A 17,868-nucleotide genomic window follows, 5' to 3' on the forward strand; every position below is an offset into this window, starting at 1 on the left:
AGAACGTTAGACTTGAAATTCCCGTTGATGCATTATTCGATGGTTAACAGAGGGTTGCTGAAAGTTTTTGGGGTTTTTTCAAAGCCTGCTTGTTAACCCTTGATTTGCAGCAGGAGTAAATTGCCCACTATAATGGCCATACAGTAGGCTGAGCAATGGAGCAGCACTAATAGCGAGGTCTGAGAGCTGTTAATTGTACTAAAAATGCATTGAATTCCCTGCGTAAGAGCACTCAGTAACATCACTGTACATTGCCGGCATTCACGTCACCGCTAAACGGATATGATGGCCAGAAGCAGTAATCCAGGAAGTCTAGGAGAGAAAAGAACGACTTTATGGAACAGGTAGAAAGCTTCCCTAGCAGCACTTAGTGCAATGGGATCCAATTTCAGACAGAGGGATTACTGTTTCCATAACCTAGAGACACGAGGAAGAAGATGGCTGACCTCCAGAAAGCAGTTCAGGTCAACATAAAGTACTGTTTGCAATGTCTGGTACCTGCCACCGGTAGCCATGCCACAACATGTAACCTCAAAAACCTGTGAATCATTTTCTGCTGAACCAGGTTAACCAGAAATAAAAGGTTAGCCAGTACAGTAATGCTATGAGAGAAAAAAGGTAATGAATGCTTATTCTGAATGGCATCCAAGTACAAGGACTCAACGGGACAAATGTACAAGGATTACAGCTACTATAAGTACTTGTCCTCCTGAGTAATAAGTGCAAGTGCTTCACAGGATATATATATAAATATTACAAGTATAAGTACTCCATAGGACACAAAATACAAGTAGTAGTATCCACAGGACAAATTTGCAAGAGTGCCTCTCAGTCTGCAAGGTACAGGTACAAGTACTTCACTGGATGCAAGATACAAATACTACCACTTGGTAGGACACATACACAAGTACAAGTACTCCACAGGACAAATAAACAAGTACTCCAAGTAGAATAATTCAACATAACAAATATTGAAGTATTACAAGTACAAGTACTCCAAAAGGCACAAGGTTCAAGTATTATAAGTACAAGTACTCTATGTGGCACAAGGTACAAGTATTATAAGTACAATACTCTATGTGGCACAAGGTACAAGTATTATAAGTACAAGTACTCTATGTGGCACAAGGTACAAGTATTATAAGTACAATACTCTATGAGGCACAAGGTACAAGTATTATAAGTACAAGTACTCTACTAGGCACAAGGTACAAGTATTATAACTACAAGTACTCTGTGTGGCACAAGGTACAAGTATTATAAGTACAGGTACTCTATGAGGCACAAGGTACAAGTATTATAAATACAAGTTCTCGATGAGGCACAAGGTACAAGTATTATAAATACAGGTACTCTATGAGGCACAAGGTACAAGTATTATAAATACAGGTACTCTATGAGGCACAAGGTACAAGTATTATAAATACAAGTTCTCTATGAGGCACAAGGTACAAGTATTATAAATACAGGTACTCTATGAGGCACAAGGTACAAGTATTATAAATACAGGTCCTCTATGAGGCACAAAGTTCAAGTATTATAAATACAAGTTCTCTATGAGGCACAAGGTAGAAGTGCTCCACAGGAAGCAAAGTACAGAATTGCATGTACAAGTACTTCACCCAACAAATGGATAGGCACTGCAAGTAAAAATACTCGAGAGAGCATAAAGTATACATACTAAAAGTGCAAGTACTCTGCAGGATGCAAAGTACAAATACTTATACCTAGCTTAAGGCATCTGAGCTATGAGCATAAGTTGAAGAGCTGGGATTATTTACTCTGGAGAAAAGAAAATTTGTGGGAGTTATTATCCAAGTATTCAAGATCCTTAAGGAAACAGATAAATTGAACACCGATAATATGTTCAAGATTGTGACAAACTCTAGAAGCAAGGGACATGGCTCAAGCTTAGAATCTGGGAGGTGCTCAGGCAGTTTTACATTTAACTGCTTTACACAGAGGTGCTGAACGTACGTGATGGACGACCCAGGGACACAGCAGAGGCTGAGAATGCGGACGAAAGAACTTGTATTTCTATAGTGCCTTTCACGACCTCAGGACGTCCCAAAGCGCTTTACAGCCAATTAAGTACTTTTGAAGTATAGTCATTGTTGTAATGTAGGAAACGCGTAGGCCAATTTCTGCACAGCAAAAGCCCACAAACAGCAATAAGGTAATGACCAGATATTCTATTTAATGATGCTGGTTGAGGGCTAAATATTGGCTAGGACACCGGGGAGAATTTCGGGCTAAAAGTGCATTGACCACCATGTTGGTTAAGGACAAAACAAGAGGCGTTCTTTGCTCATGCCTGAAGCAGGTGTTAGGCCTTTTGCACATGCAAATAAGGGGCCTAATGCCTGCTTGAGGACCCTGCTCCAACACTTGTTTGTCCTGAGGCAGCCAGCGTCTTCACAGGCTGCACTCAGGGAAACCAGCCCTATGGAATACTTGCAACATAGGAAAGTAAATTACCTGAAAATGGAGCCCTGCTCTTCCTGACCCCACATTAAAGGTCCTGATCGCTGCTCCTGACCCCTACCCCCCATTGCCGCCGCCACCGACCCCTGATGCGACCGCCCCTCCTGGCCCCAACCCGATTGTGAACTCCAGACCCCCGACCCCCGATCGCGGACTCCAGGCCCCCAACCCCGAACACTCTTCCCCCCGATCACCCTTACCCTCCGACCCCGACCCCCGATCACAGACTCCAGGCCCCCTACCCCCGATCACAGACTCCAGGCCCCCTACCCCCGATCACAGACTCCAGGTCCCCGATGGCCCTCTCCCCCCGTCCCCCACCCCACCCCCCCCCCGGCCCCGACTCCCAATCTCCCTTCTCCTCCTGACCCCAAAAAATAAATCTCATGCCTTTAGCACTCACAATTCCTTTCAGGAAGTTTTAAATCCACCGATGCTGCAAATTATGCTTTTGTGTATTTTAGATATTATCTCTTGCAATAAAAACGATGGAATATCGGGTATACCTGCAGTTTGTGATATACCACGCCCGCATCCCACTGCATTTTCAGTCTAAATCCTCGTTTTCACATTGAACAAGGCCTATATTAGGGTTGTTTTTGGACTGTCAACTTTTTGAAGGCTGATTCGGCTTTTTTAAAGCTCTCAATCAATTTTTGTCCTTTTTTTTAAGGTTATTCATAACCCACTCTCCCCTTTTGTGATAATTGGAAAATAAAACTTCACGCTGTCACTGCAGGAGTAGTTCTACACAAAATGACTGCTCGCCTCTAACCAGCAATTTTAAAACATGAAAGACTCCAGTCAAGGTACAGCAAATTCTTTCATAACATTTAGGTGCATGTAGTATTCATATATTGTTGTGATAGATCTGACAATGTATGGGCGAGCAAACTTGAAGAATCAGCTAGCAGGCTAACTGAAGGGCAAATATAAATGCTTTGAATAATGGAAACAGTAGAAGCTATGAAGTGCGCCTGATTTTGAATGATATTGTTAACTTACACAATATTCAACAGGTTTTTGATACAAGCCAATAAAATGTGCTGCTCACATAATTATTTTTCATAGCCAGAAAAGAGTAGGTGCATTTATGACATGTCCACTAGTGCCATTTTCTGGCTATGAAAAGTCATAAAATACAAGTCCTGATTGTATAGTAATGACATTGAGCATACCAGTTTGTTCCTGACTTAGTATAGAAAATAGATGTCAGATTCAGCTAAATTTGCACATAAATCTGACGTGTAATTTTTTTTTCACGCAATCACTCCATTTGTACTGTGCCAGTTAGCAGGATAAAAAGTGTCACTATTGAGGCTGGCAGCCCATCCTCTTGCAGCCTGTGGAGCACATATAGCAGAAAAGGTTTCCACTTGAAACGTCTCCCATGCATAGGTCCATACACAGGTCCTCCTAGTTAGCAGGAGGAAAACTACCGTGGGCCCGGACTCAGCAAATCTGTCAATTTGTCCGGGTCTCAGACCAAGAGCTGAAGTGGATTCGGACCAATTTGGTGGTTGGGAGTTCAGATGATTTACTGAACTAAACAGGTGACAGATTTTTACATACAATTGACATTTTTATATACTGAGCACAGTATTAGATATAGGTTTAAACATTTTTAATTCACCATGAAGGCTGCATTGGAAAATAAGATTTATACCCTGCTATAGCTGACTTCACCGGACAATGATCTAAGTGAATACACACACACATGTACATAGGTAGCACGTGCACATCAAAAACAACATTCTTATGGTGCATTGGTAATGTGGAACTCATTCCACTGCAATAAGATGAAGTTGCTAATTTTCGACATTCATCCTTGTTTATGTTGCACCAGCAGCAATGTTGTGCAATTGTAACTTTAAAGTGCAGGAGCCATCTTGACCGTGTACATTCTCAGAAGATGCACTGTTTGTGACCAGGCATTTGGCTATGGATCTTTCCTGCTGTTGGGAAAAGGTCCATACAGGCCATCGGTGTGAAACCTGTTTAACATAACCTGGGTAGAAAAAATGGCGGGCACCAGCATCCAGTACTGTTGGAGGCACCTGTTCACATTTGCCTCTGGCACTGCTTTGCTTTCAGAGGCTCCTTGGAGACTCACCTCCTTCTGGAGGCATCTGTGCTGCCTTGTATTTATTACAATTCTGCCTCCAAAGACAGGCCTATCTCCAGATATAGCACTATAATATAAGGACCACCTTAGCTACTTTCAATAAGCAATGTTTTATAGAATGTTATTGCATACCTCATTGCTAGCTAAACTTACTGTTCAGCAACATTAATAAAAAAGAAAGAACTTGCATTGATGTAGCGCCTTATCACATTCTTAGGGCGTTCCATAACACTTTACAACCAATGGATTATTTTTGAAGTGTAGTCACTGTTGTTATGTACTCAAATGTGCCAGCCAATTTGGACATTGCAGGGTCCCATGAATAGCAAGTGAATGAATGACCTGGTTACCAGAATTACCAGATCATTAGAGGTATAATTACCCTGCATCCATTAACAAACAGACTGATCTACAGCTGAACGGGAAAATAGTTATAAACTGAGGGGCAGGCTGAACATTGTGCTGTCCAGTTTGGGAGATATGGGGCTGGATTTTACACAGAATGGCGGTGTTCCAGTGGGATGGGCTATCCCCCTATGCCTCTGACACCACCACAGCTCAGACCCATTTTCCTGAGTCAGGGTTCAGTACCCATGCACAGGGGGATCCCGACAGGATTTCCGCCACCAAAAGGAAGCCCGTCAGTCTAACTGAGGAAACTCCAGTGGTGCTGCAGCATCACAAGAGGCGGTGAGGCACCTTAAAAGAGCAGAGCAGCCCCAAAGATGGCACCAGCTGTAGCTGGACAGACTTTAGTAGAGACTGAGGCCTACGCAGTTAAGTGTTTAGGGGGTCAGATTGGAGGGAGAGGAGCCTCTACTAGGCCCTCCTTACCCATTGCTGCACTTTAGGGGCATTACCTCCATTACCCCAGACAGATAGTCCTGGGGAGCAGCAGTAACAAGACCTGACAGGAGAAAAATTCCCAGAGGGCTGTGGATGCTGAGTCATTGAATATATTCAACGCTGAGATGGATCGATTTCTGGACTCTAGGGGAATCAAGGGGTATAGCAATCAGGCAGGAAAGTTGAGTTGAGGTCGAAGATCAGCCACGATCTGATTGAATGATGCAGCAAGCTCGAGGGACTGTATGGCCTTCTCCTGCTCCTATTTCTTATGTTCTTATGTTCTTATGAAATGGGACGGGAGATAAGACTTCGCCCCCCCACCCCACCCCACCCCACCCCAGCTATATACATGCAGCAGGCAGTGAAGGAGCAGCCAGCAGTGTCCCCACGGGGTTGGAGGGGAGGAAATGCAAGGTCAGGATGGGGAAGGTGGCAGTAGGCCTCACCCCCTCACTTTCCTGCCATTTGGGGTGAGATAGCACAGGGAAATTCAGCCCACGGAGTGATAACTAGCAGCACAACAATAAACGAATAGTTTAACCACAACTGTTGAAGGAAAAGGAGGTAGATTTTATGATTCATTGCTCTCATGCGACAAAAGTACGTATCAGGAATTCATACATGGAGGTCATGATTTTCTGCCCATTCATTTTAATGGATGGGAAATTGTGCAGTGCATGCATCTAAGCCCAAATATCTGATACTTAGTCGCATCATGTGCTAAGAATGTTAATTCACAAAATCCACTCCAGTGTACCTAGTTTTAATGGGGGCTGCTCAATTGTACAACAGGAAATATTGAAATCCCCCGGTCATCATGAGCAACAGCATTATGAATGCATGATGAAGAGTTCCTCCGTTTGATATTTCCAGCAATATCATTCTAAAAGAATGGATTTTTAATTTCGCTGTAATTACCAAACAGAAGAGACCTTCGCGGTAGTGTTATTTATGATTTCATTAGACATGCCGACTAGATTAATTCTTATCCTCACATGGTGAGTTCCCTTCAAATGATTCTACTGTTCCAATGATGATTGAGACCTACCTGTATTATAATGTTTTGTGCAATATCCTAGCTCCTTCTCGTCTTTTAGAAGAAACTGTGGAAGGGTCAGCCCATCAGCAACCTGTACCGCTGCTTTTTCCAACCATTCAAATATCAGGTCATTCATTGTGTATCCAACTGCAGGCCAGTAACAAAAGGTACCAATGAACTCAAAGAGATTTGTTTAAATCAACAAAATACATTATTAACCAGATGGACGAGGCATGTTAAAAAATGTCATGCGAAGCAATGGAATGAAGACTGGCTTATTGAATCTTTACCTTCGATGTCCAATGATGATATGTTTTCATGGATCTGGAGCATGGAAGATGTTCAGGATGTTGGGGATGGTCAAGGATACAGTGGAAATGGTCGGAGACAGGAGTAGGCCAAATATGCCAGTAGTCTAATGGAGATGAAGAGAAGCAGACTGTATCGACATTGAATTGAAATGTGGTATTAATAGTGAAGTAATGGACAATCCCAGACTATTCCCTCTGCTTGGAGGTTGTTTGTATGATGTAGAATTAAGGTGGCTGAACATTAAAGAGCACATTTATTTGGCTGTGAAGTTTTGGTCATTTGTTGCTGACAGATATGTAAAAACAATCACTACAAGGATTGGATGAAGCAGTAATGTCTTGGAGCTCATGTACCAGCAGATTTACAGTTTTCAAACTAAATATGAAAACAAAATATAGTAGCTGGCTTTGGTGCATAACACATGACTTATGAAATGGAATGGGATAGATGCCACTACACGATTAGCAAAATTTATGAATGTGTTTATTATTCAATGTTGTTATTAGACATGGTTCAACAGAGGCTGAAATGAGTCTTGTGTACATGCACATCTAATCAAGTTACTTACAGCTCTCTAACTGCATTGCACATGTTTGTACATCCATTGGAAAATTTTTCAAGTCCATTGGGCAGGATAACGTTAGTGTCAGCCTGAGAAAAATAGGCAACATATTAGGGAATATTTTTCAATACAGGAGACTGGATAGTAGACCTGGAATTATCATGTATCTTGACTTTGAATGGTGGGTCCAGAAATATCAAATATTAAAACCAGACACCAAAAAGTTAATTTTGCAAGGTTTCTCTATCAGTGTGGACTTAAGAAATGTGACCGCTTATCAAAGATAAACCTATAACATCATAGGCCCGATTTGCTGATTCATTCTTGCCACTAGCGAGACCCCATGCTGGCAGTGGAGCCCTGTCCCTTATGGTGTGGAGGCATTAATCATTAAGGTTTTCAATTAATTTTCATCATCACCGATATTCAGCAATAAGACCATGATCTTAATCCATATCTGGTTTTGTGACAATCCTATTGATACCACTGTTCTTTCATCTCCGTGAGCTGGATCCAAATTCTAGTCCAGGTAGATGGGGTATGGGGTGGGGGAAGGGAGAGAAATAGCCTTTGTCTGCTGGCTGTTCTGGGTCCTAGGTGGAACGCATTTGATTTAATTTCAACCCAGTCCTTTAAGGAGACGAGATCATGGTACAGAATTACTTATTATTTAAAGAAGAACTTTGTTGGTCTCTGGGGAAGGAAAGGCTGAGCATCATTTTCACTGTGATGACAGCACACACAGGCAAATAACACTTTTGTGACTCATTAACACATTTCAGTGCAATTTCCATTAGATTTGCTAAACATGGAAAATCAGTTTGCCACACACAGTTATTTTTTTATGAAGACAGTGCTCTTTTAATGCTAGTGGCTATTGATTGATAGAAGTGATAGGGTGGTCACTATGAGAAAAGACAATGTTATGCCAGTGATGATGGCAATAGGGTCAATTTTAACTGTCGGTGGAGAACGGGCAGGCAGCAAGCCGAGCGCGCCAACCTGTTCTTGCCGGCAGGAGACCCAAGCCATTTGGAAGCCTGAGCCTCTTTGTCATTCCACTGGTGAGCTGCACACTCCGAATGGGCATCCCGCTAACGCAATAATGACCAGTTCAGACGCCAGCAGGTGGGGCGGGATCAGGGGGGAGTGAACACGAAGATGGGCAAGCCTGAGCTGGGAGTGATCTGCGGTATTCTTGTGGAGCTGGGAGGAGCAGGAGTGTTCCTCCTGGTTCTACAAAAATATAACACACAGAAAAAAAATTCTGGGCCATTCTTGGAATGCCATCAGTGGTCCCTTTAAGGATGGCTGCTTTGGCCACTCACCACCCAGTAAAACTGGGAAGAGCGTGCATGGCGCATGCTCCGCCCATATGTACCAACAAATTTGCATAAGGGTCCTATGTACGTCACAGGAAACCAATTTGCATATTTCAATGAGCCTCCAGCCTAATTCAGGCAGATGCCTGGCCCATCCTTAGAAGACCCTGGGAAAAATGTCGTTGGCGGGATGGGAACAGGAACGGAGTAGTAAGTGCAGCACTCCGATTTTAGGGCTGCCACCGCTCCATTGCTGCCTGGTGGACTGAGTTAAATTTGGCCCTAATGTTCTTTTGGAGGCCAGGGTTAAAGGGACATTATTGGGGCAGTGTGAGAAAGCTCCTAACTACTAAGTTCTGTTTAATTGCTGGGAAGGAGGAGAAAGTGTAAGTCCTTGGGGCTTAAATTAAGAGGATAAATATCCCTGAAATTTGAAAAAAATATATATCGGAAGACTCCCAGCATCTGAAAATAGAAAATGTGATCATTTTTCCCATTGCAGATCCATAATCCAGAACACTTCTAACAAAGGCTCTACACTCAAAATACTATCCCATTCTTTTGGAAGCTGATGGATCCCTATTGCATATATCCAGCATTTTCTGTTTTTATTTGGGATATATTGATGTCCCATTCCTCAGCATTGTTATCTTTATCACAATAAGTAGAAAATTCACTTAAATTTTTTTTACAGTTTAAACATTTTCATTAACATTTAGTGGAATTTACTAGGAAACATAACAAACTGGAAACAAAACAAAGAAAAGGCATGTTCAAAGGTGGTAATTATTCAATGAAAACATTGGCTCTTTTTCTGGTATTTACTGTCACACTCTTGTTATACTGTATTGTAGCCTAAAAAGACTCAAACAAAACCTTGTCATTTTCTGCTTTTAAGGAAGCAGATGTTGGCCCTACAGCCTTATGTTGTTCCCAGCGTTAAGTATTTTGTATTGATATTCATTAAAAGCAAAGCACAATAAGTAGAGCTTATCCAAAATTCTGCTGCCCGTATCCCAACTCGCACCAAGTCCCATTCACCCATTCCTCGCTGACCTACACTGGTTCCCGGTCTGGCAACGCCTCGATTTTAAAATTCTCACCCTCACGTTCAAATCTCTCCATGGCCTCGCCCCTCTATATCTCTGCAACTTTCTCCAGCCCTACATTCCTCGTCCTCCAACTCTGCGCTCCTCCAACTCTGGACTCTTGTCCACTTCCTTCATTCCACCATTGGCAGCCGTGCCTTCAGCTGTCTAGGCCCTAAACCTCTCCACCTCTCTCTCTCTCTCCTCCTTTAAGATCCTCCTTAAAAACCTACCTTTTTGAACAAGTTTTTGGTCACCTGTCCTAATGTCTACTTCTTTGGCTCGGTGTCAATTTTTGTCTGATTACGCTCCTGTGAAGCACCTTGATTTTACTACAGCCTTTGTGAAATACAAATAAAAAAGTTACTGCGTGAAAGATCTTTAATTAAGAAAATCATTTCTAGCATTTTTTTTACTTTCTTCCTCCTCTCCGCTGCAGTGACTCATGTCCCAATAAAAGTCAACAGGTGCCAGGAGCTCTTCGGCACTTCAGCCGTGCCTCACATATGAAATTAGAGTGAGGATCAGTCAGCTATGTGGTCACGAAGGGCATTGCCCAATTCTGTCTTCATCTGACAGAGCTAATTTGCCACAGATCAGGAAAAGAATCTGGGACCCTCCTGACCTGCATAGGTCAGCACTGTAGCATGCAATATATTTACCCACTAAGCCTTTGGGGGAAGCTGTATGAAAAGCAATCCAAAAGATATTTAAGTGTAAAATAAGCACGACATAGGCTATATTGAATGTATTCAGATCCAGTATTTATTTAAAAATCAGTCATAAACCAATTCCTTGTAACTGTTTCTTCATATTAATCTGTCAACGCATATAACAAATCTAAAATTGCACTATTAGAGGAGAATTATCAACTGGTTTGCTATACTATCAGTACTAGTTTGAGGCCAGTACCTGTTTGGAGAGATATGGAGCTCTTAGATCCAAATTATATTGCTGGCTCTCTTACCAACAAAATGATGTTTTGTGCATCCAAATATCTGTTAAATATTAATGTTAACAGTTGGCTCTGCTAACATTAAAACGATTCAAAATTCAAGTCTAAAGTTGTTCCCGGAGGTCTCCTTGTACAATTTGTTTAAGTTCAATTTGGGCAACTGCACACCCCAGGTCTAACACAAATTTTACATTGATGTGAATTGAAATCCCTTCACACGGACAAACAATGTGTAGCATAACAGACCCACAATGCAAACTGCGGCTGTAGATACAGTGAATGAACTAATAATGCACACCTTCCGGACATATATATCTCTGGCCTGACAATAGCATTATATAAGAGAGTTCACAAAGGCAGTAATATATTTCATAAACACAACATAAGAGCAGGATTGCTTTTTGCTCCGGTGGTTCTCAGTGAGATGAGAAGCTGAGCAATGTTGGACTGAATACCAATGAATGCAAAAACAACACAGAATGTCTTCGAACCTCAGTTACACCTTATGCAACAGAATCCAATCACTAAGTAATCTCTATAAATGGAAAGTATCTAATGACAAGTGCTGATTAGTAGATAAACATGAGTAACCTAGATACTGACATGCTTTATGATGGAGTGCAGGTATGTCACTGGGAAATGTTATGTTTGGGATTTGGGGCTAGGTTTGTTTTATGGTCACTGGTTTTGAAATAAAAAGCATGCCTATAAAGAGCAGATGTGTATTCTGGCAATACTCCAAAATGTAGTGAGATATTTATTACTAGGCAGATGCCTCCATTATATATTAACCAAGTAACAACAATGCGAGTTGTCAATGTCACCCAGATAAGACTTTAATTCATTATAAATGGTTGCAGCCTTCAATTTTAGAGATGATTTGACAAACACAGATCTGAATGTAATGACCACAAGAGAAAATGGTCACTAATGCAAGGTTTTTTAAGAGACTTGTTAATGTCACCGTCATTAATTTAAGGTAAATGGTAGTAAAATGGAGGCGACCAAACGGTTTTATGAAAATAATGACCTTTCTATATTCCGGGACTCATTTACCACTGTGACATTTAGCAACTTGACAGTGGTAGGACTCTAACAAAAAAGTAACATTCAAAGACATCATGGCTTCTACGCAGCTACTCTCTGGATGCATCATTTTGTGATAATTTGGAACAAAAGAAACAGATTTAACAAAATATACTGATGCTGGCGGAAATACGATTTTGGAGCCAGGAATAATGAGATAATCCACTGTTAGGATAATTATGCCATTAATGATGCTACAACAGTAAGGCAATAATGAATGCAAGGATATGCATTAATTAGTCATTAGTGTTCTCCTAGAAGTTTACTATTGATGTTCTGTGACTCACAACATCCAGGTTATGCTTCGGAAGACTTATGGAGGTTGATGAGGTGAGATTAGGTTGCCCATCAGTACACATCCTTTGAACCAATTCTCCTGCAGGGGTTTTTCCACTGCGTTGCATGATCCTATAGCTCTTACTCCTATGAATTATTCAGTAAAGTACAAATGAGTGAAGAGAGTGGTGGGAAGACATTCTCGGGATGCTTTTTGTCTCACTGCTGCCCTCCTTTTAGGTGTAAACAAAGTGGTAATGGGACAAACGTCTTAGTAAAACATCTCTGACATACTGCTGGAGATCCGCCCATTTGGATTTTTGAGGCGGGCCTCGATTAAAGCGGCCAGCACTCCCACCTGAAACAAGCTGGTGCCTGATAAATGTATGTGAATCAGGGTCAGATTACATTCTCAGTATCCTGACACCATTTTTGTCTCTACCCACTTTGCTATTGTCACTTCCTCAACCTGCCCACAAATCATGGGTGGTACAATTCGGGAGATGGAAGCTGCTGGAGATGGCCATTTCCAGCAGCATCTTGAGGGACCCTCAGCTACTCTCAGGTAAAACATTAAAAAGTTTTGGGAGACATTTTGCTTCTATTGCATGGTGATTTTTGGTTACTTAGACAGTTTCATAGCGTCTGTAGTGCCTGTAGCCATTCTGAACTCTTAAGAGGCTTCTGCCAACACACTTTTTTCATCATAGGGGTCCTTTTAGCAATTCCATTCTGGCAAGAGTCGGAAGAGGAGAAAGAGGAGCATCAGACGGAAGGAGCACATGGGGCTGCAGCAACAGGGAGAGCAAATACAAGGAAGCATGTTTGCAGGAATCCTTACCCTCCCAACAGTGTGTATAGGCTTAGGACAACATACCTGTACTTTTATGAGGAGCAGTGTGTAAGGAAGCTGCAACAAGACTTGCAGAGAAATACCACAGCTAGCACAGCACTGTCTGTTGCAGTCAAGGCCACTGCATCCTTCAACTTCTTTGCCTCCGGCTCTATCCAGGATGCCACAGGGGATATCAGTAATGTTAGTCGGCCTGCAGTTTATGCTTGCAGTGATGCCAGGTTTGCTAAAGAAAATGCTTTCTTCATGTTTTCCTAAGACATCTGGAAACAGCAGGATAGAAGTCTGAGGTTTGCTCAGATTGCAGGGTTCCCCCATGTCCAAATCCTCTTTGACTGCAGCCGCATCACCCAACAGGCTCCATCAAATGAACCCACTGCCTTCATAAAGTACAAGGGCTTCAACTCCATTAATGTGCAACTGGTGTGTGATCACCAGCAACTCATCATGCAGACCTCTGTGCCTGCTTTCCTGGTAGCTGCCATGATGTTTTTATATTGTGCCAATCCTTCATCCTCCCAACCCTTGCTACTATACAGCAAATAAGAGGATGGCTGCTTGGATACAAGGGCTAGCCCTTGACACTTGGCTCACGACTCCTCTCAGAAAGCCACACTCAGCGGCTGAACTGTGGTACAATCAGATCCACGATTCAACTAGAGTCCTCATCGAACAGATCATTGGAGTTCTTGAGCAATGATTCCCCTACCTGGACAGATCTGGTGTCTTCCTGCAATACTGCCCACAAAGATTGTTCCATGTGGTAATACGTATGCTGCACAATTTGGCACTGCAATGGGGACAACACATTCAGACACAATTGGACGAGCATGATGAGTGAGAGGACACTGATGATAGAAGATGGCAAGGAAACTGGAGAGGTCCAACACCTACCTGTAGCCAAAGCTCTTCAACAGCAGCTCAATGAAGAGCACTTCAGCTGAACAATCCCTGCTCTCCTAGATTAACAGTCATGTCCAACATTTCTCCCAGTCCTTCCACGCTCAGATAAACTGTATCCAACTAAAGGTCAGCATTATTATTCATGTCAGCTAATATGTTCCCTTCCCATTGCAAGACTGCCCCCAATATCAGGCTGTGACTTAACTCTCCCACTGATCTGCGGGACAGCAGGCTGCAGGAGATCTGTGGCCAATTGAAGCCCCTATCCATTCAGCCTCCCATCTTGTCCAAGGTGAAGGAGCTAGTGGGGCCCAGAGCCTGCTTGGCCCCAGTATGAGAGATGCTATTACCGGTACCAGAGGCTGGGCCCAGCTGCAGCATGCACTGAGGTGACCACACCCTCCGTGGATAACAGAAGAGTGTTGATGCCTTGCAGCAGAACCTCACACAAGCTGATAGTGAACTCCTTCACACTCTGACATGCTGCAGCATCTCCCTGACAGGAGCAATTGGTGGTGCACAGAAAGCAGCCTCCTTTCAAAGGCTAGGGCCCTGAAATCTGCATCTGTCAGCAGAGCTAGTGCGTGAGCTTGCCCTCCGGTGAGCTGTTTCCAGGGCTGTCATTTCCACCTCCACTTGCTCCTGCTCACTTATACTCAATGAATCATCCAGTGCAGACCCATCTAACTCACTTGTCGGAAATTTCCTCAAGAGCTTCTACTGCTCTGCTGTCATAACTTTGGCGGAAATTCAATGGAAACCCGTTTACATGCTAAAATGGGGGAACCCTCCACCAAAGTTACAACAGCAGCGTCGGAAAAACTCTGAGGAAATTCCTGACAACTATATAAGGCATGCGGTGTTGCTGATTTCTGTGCCGTGCTAGGAAGAAGAGTGAGTGACAGTGCTTCTTCAGGAGTGTTCTCCACCTCAGCATTTGCTGCAGCAAATGCAAGATGTCTAATGGACCAAGAAAGAAGGGACAGAGACAAGGGTTAACATATAGCAGCAGGAGCGGCAGCTCCACCAGGTTAACATGTTGAGTGTGTGACTGAGAAAGTTAAGTACAAAGAGAGCAGGAAGGTAAGATGCCCATGCACCCTGCTATTCCTGGCCTCCAGCCTTACCATCGCCAATGCCGTGTGCCCTTTCTCTGCCAATTATGTTGATGGCGGCCTCCTCCATTGGTGTGTGCACGTGCACCAAGGCAAGACTGTTCTTGCACTCTCCCTTCTGTCGTATGCGAGCTTCTCCTGCAAGAAGACTGGAAGTGGGTTAGTGTGTGCCCTGTTGGAGGGTTTTCATGATGTGTGAGGCAGCTTAGCTGAGTCGCAGCCCGATATTAGCGGCAATCTTGCAATGGGAAGGGAACATGTCAGTTGACATGAATAACAATGTTGGCCTTTGCTTAAATGCAGTTTATTTGAGGGTGCATATCTTAAGAGGAAGAAGCAGCAAGTGTGAGAAGGGAGAAGTAGTTGTGAGGGCAATAGCAGATCTTGAGTATGCAAGTGGAAGCAGAAGAAGGTGCAGTGCAATGTCCCATTGCAATTGGAGGAGAACCATGAGAAGCAGGGGAGGGAAGGATTGCTAATGTTGGGGCTAAAGCGAGGCAATGCAGGGCTAAGCAGAGACTAAGAGAGAGATGAGAATTACCTTGGCCGTCCTGGTGAGGTCATCAAATTGCTTCCTTCACAATTGCTTGGCCCTGGTACAATGCTAGTGGCACAGATGTGCTTTGCCACCTCTTTATATTGTTGTTGGCAGGATTGTTTGGCCGCCCAGTGCCCATCAAGAGGGAACGAGGGAACCATCAGAAAATCTGGGGGCCCTGAACGAAGTCATTTTACCAGCAGATTCATAAAATCAGTTGCCACTAAGCAGAATTTGAAAGTGCACTTCCCCTTTAAGAGATGCAGGCCTCCCTTAAGTAATGGCAGTCTGGTCGATTTCCAGCCCTCCCAATCAGTGAGCTACCTATAGGAAGTGCAATTAACAGTGACAGCTCGCAGATTGAAATCAGGCCCGACCACGAGAATGTATTGGGGCTCCTGCCAACATCATCAGGTGGGTGGCATGGCTCCCCACCCACTGCCCACCCAATTTCCACTCCACACTAAATTTGACCTCTCTGTGCTGCTGTGAAAATGGGAAAAATGTTAACTAAACAACGTGGGAGAAGATTTCCTCTACGCACCAGGCACTGCAAAATTATAAAACCATTTTTTTTAATCCCTATTAGATTCAGCCATTTAAAATCTAAGCTTGATTTTATCTAATTACTACTTCCTGATTTACCTCGTTGTCTCTTTCACTCCCTTCGACCTTCTGTTCTACACCTTGCGCCAAACCACTTCACATGAATAAAGACAAGACTGTTTTCTCAATGACCTCACTAGTAGGACTAATTTCTAAATAACTTTATTTTTGTGGTAATGTAAAAAAAATCCTAGTGACATACAATGGGCAAAAATTATACACAAAACAAAAAACTCGTACTTCACAATAAAAAAATGCAAACTTTTTCAAGATCATTACAAAATTATGGACAATTTAATTTGTTTGATCATCTGTTCAATGATAAACAGCTTTCCTTATTAGGATAAGCACTTTGATCTATAGCTTTAGCACTTAGTCTATGTGACACCATTCATTACCAAACAGACTCAAAACAAGTGTTAGCACTTAAATTTATCGGGGGAGACTTTCGGGTTGGGCATTAAGCAGGTGCACCCAGCACAGAAGTCGGGAGGCCTGAATCACTTTCACGTTCAAGCCTTGATAACATTTCGCCAGCAAGCTGCGGACACGCCAAATGCAGTCGCCCTAATGCTTCTCTCCAGTTTCCTGTGGCAGAAGGTCAGCCAGCTACCCTACGCAGCTGGCCAGCAGGAAAGACTTCTTGTGTTAGGGGAGACAATGCCCGGGGGACAGGCGAGAATGTGTTGGCAGCAGGCTGGAAGATTTTTATTCAGTCCAAAGGAGGCACTCCTGCTTCTCCTGGTCCCACAAAAATCTTTAAAAACCCCCCAAAGAAACATACCTTTTTGGAGAGTCCTCCAGCAGACCCTCTAAGGACTGCCAATTAGGCCCCTCAATAGCTGCAGAAATATGACTGGCACCCACCATGCATGCTTCGCCCATTTTTCCTTGAAAGTTGGAACTGGGGTCCTACCCAGACGCAAGACCCCTAATTTGCATATCTAACCAGCCACCCATCTGTTATGGGTGGGAGTGTTTGGCACCCATTTAAAGGCTTGAAAGTCGATTTAGACTGACAAATGGGTGCAAAGGTCCCCACCAGACTTTCAACTACCAACCGGCCATTTTTCAGAGAAGCCAGCAGTTGAAAGTCTCTCCCACTGTCCCATTTTTTTGTATAATTAAGAACAATGAAGCAGTTTATGAAGCTGGCACCATCTGAGACAACCTCGGTCAAAGGACTTCATCCAGTGCTACAACCTACAACCATATAAAAGGAAATAAGATAAGCTGTTATGGGAAAACAAATCTTACCTTATACTGTACAAAACATTTCCATTTTTAAAAATACGAAGCAGTTTGTTGTCCGTTGTCACTTCATGAAAGTTGGCGCCCTTTTCATTAGCAAAGAACAAATCAGGCTTCCAGATGGAATCCAACATGGAAGGGTCCAAATCTAAGGAATCGTCTGGGTATTCACTGTAGGCTAATCGTGGATCATTCCACTTTTGGCGCAGGAATATATTCACTCTGTAGTCCTAAACAAATATGAAATTATTTTATAAAGTTTGTTCATTGAACAGGTTTGTGTTTCCATTTACAGATAAATTATATGGGAATCCAAGTTTAATTAAAGATATAAGCACAGAATAACCTAGGTCCCACAACAATGGAATCAGTAATGATCCTTATTATACGCCCTCTTTCTTTTTCCCACTTTTCTTTTCAATTCCTTTTCATTTTTGGTACAAAACCATACTAAGAACTTCTGGATACACACTTGAGATAGTTTAGCTCTATAGTGCATTATTT

The 17,868-nt window shown here is 42.9% G+C and overlaps 1 protein-coding gene across 1 annotated transcript in view; it reads right to left on the minus strand.

Annotated features, from left to right (window-relative positions):
• glra2 (glycine receptor, alpha 2) overlaps window positions 1-17,868 on the minus strand; it is a 164,068-nt gene that overhangs the window by 76,895 nt on the left and 69,305 nt on the right. The window contains exons 4-6 of the mRNA XM_067992687.1: window positions 17,371-17,594; window positions 7,378-7,460; window positions 6,507-6,644 (exon numbers count right to left, since the gene is read on the minus strand). Of these exons, the coding sequence (XP_067848788.1) occupies window positions 6,507-6,644; window positions 7,378-7,460; window positions 17,371-17,594 (445 nt within the window). The remainder of the gene's footprint in view (window positions 1-6,506; window positions 6,645-7,377; window positions 7,461-17,370; window positions 17,595-17,868) is intronic.

This window comes from Heptranchias perlo, chromosome 11, assembly GCF_035084215.1.
Source record: "Heptranchias perlo isolate sHepPer1 chromosome 11, sHepPer1.hap1, whole genome shotgun sequence".
Lineage (NCBI taxonomy): Eukaryota > Metazoa > Chordata > Chondrichthyes > Hexanchiformes > Hexanchidae > Heptranchias > Heptranchias perlo.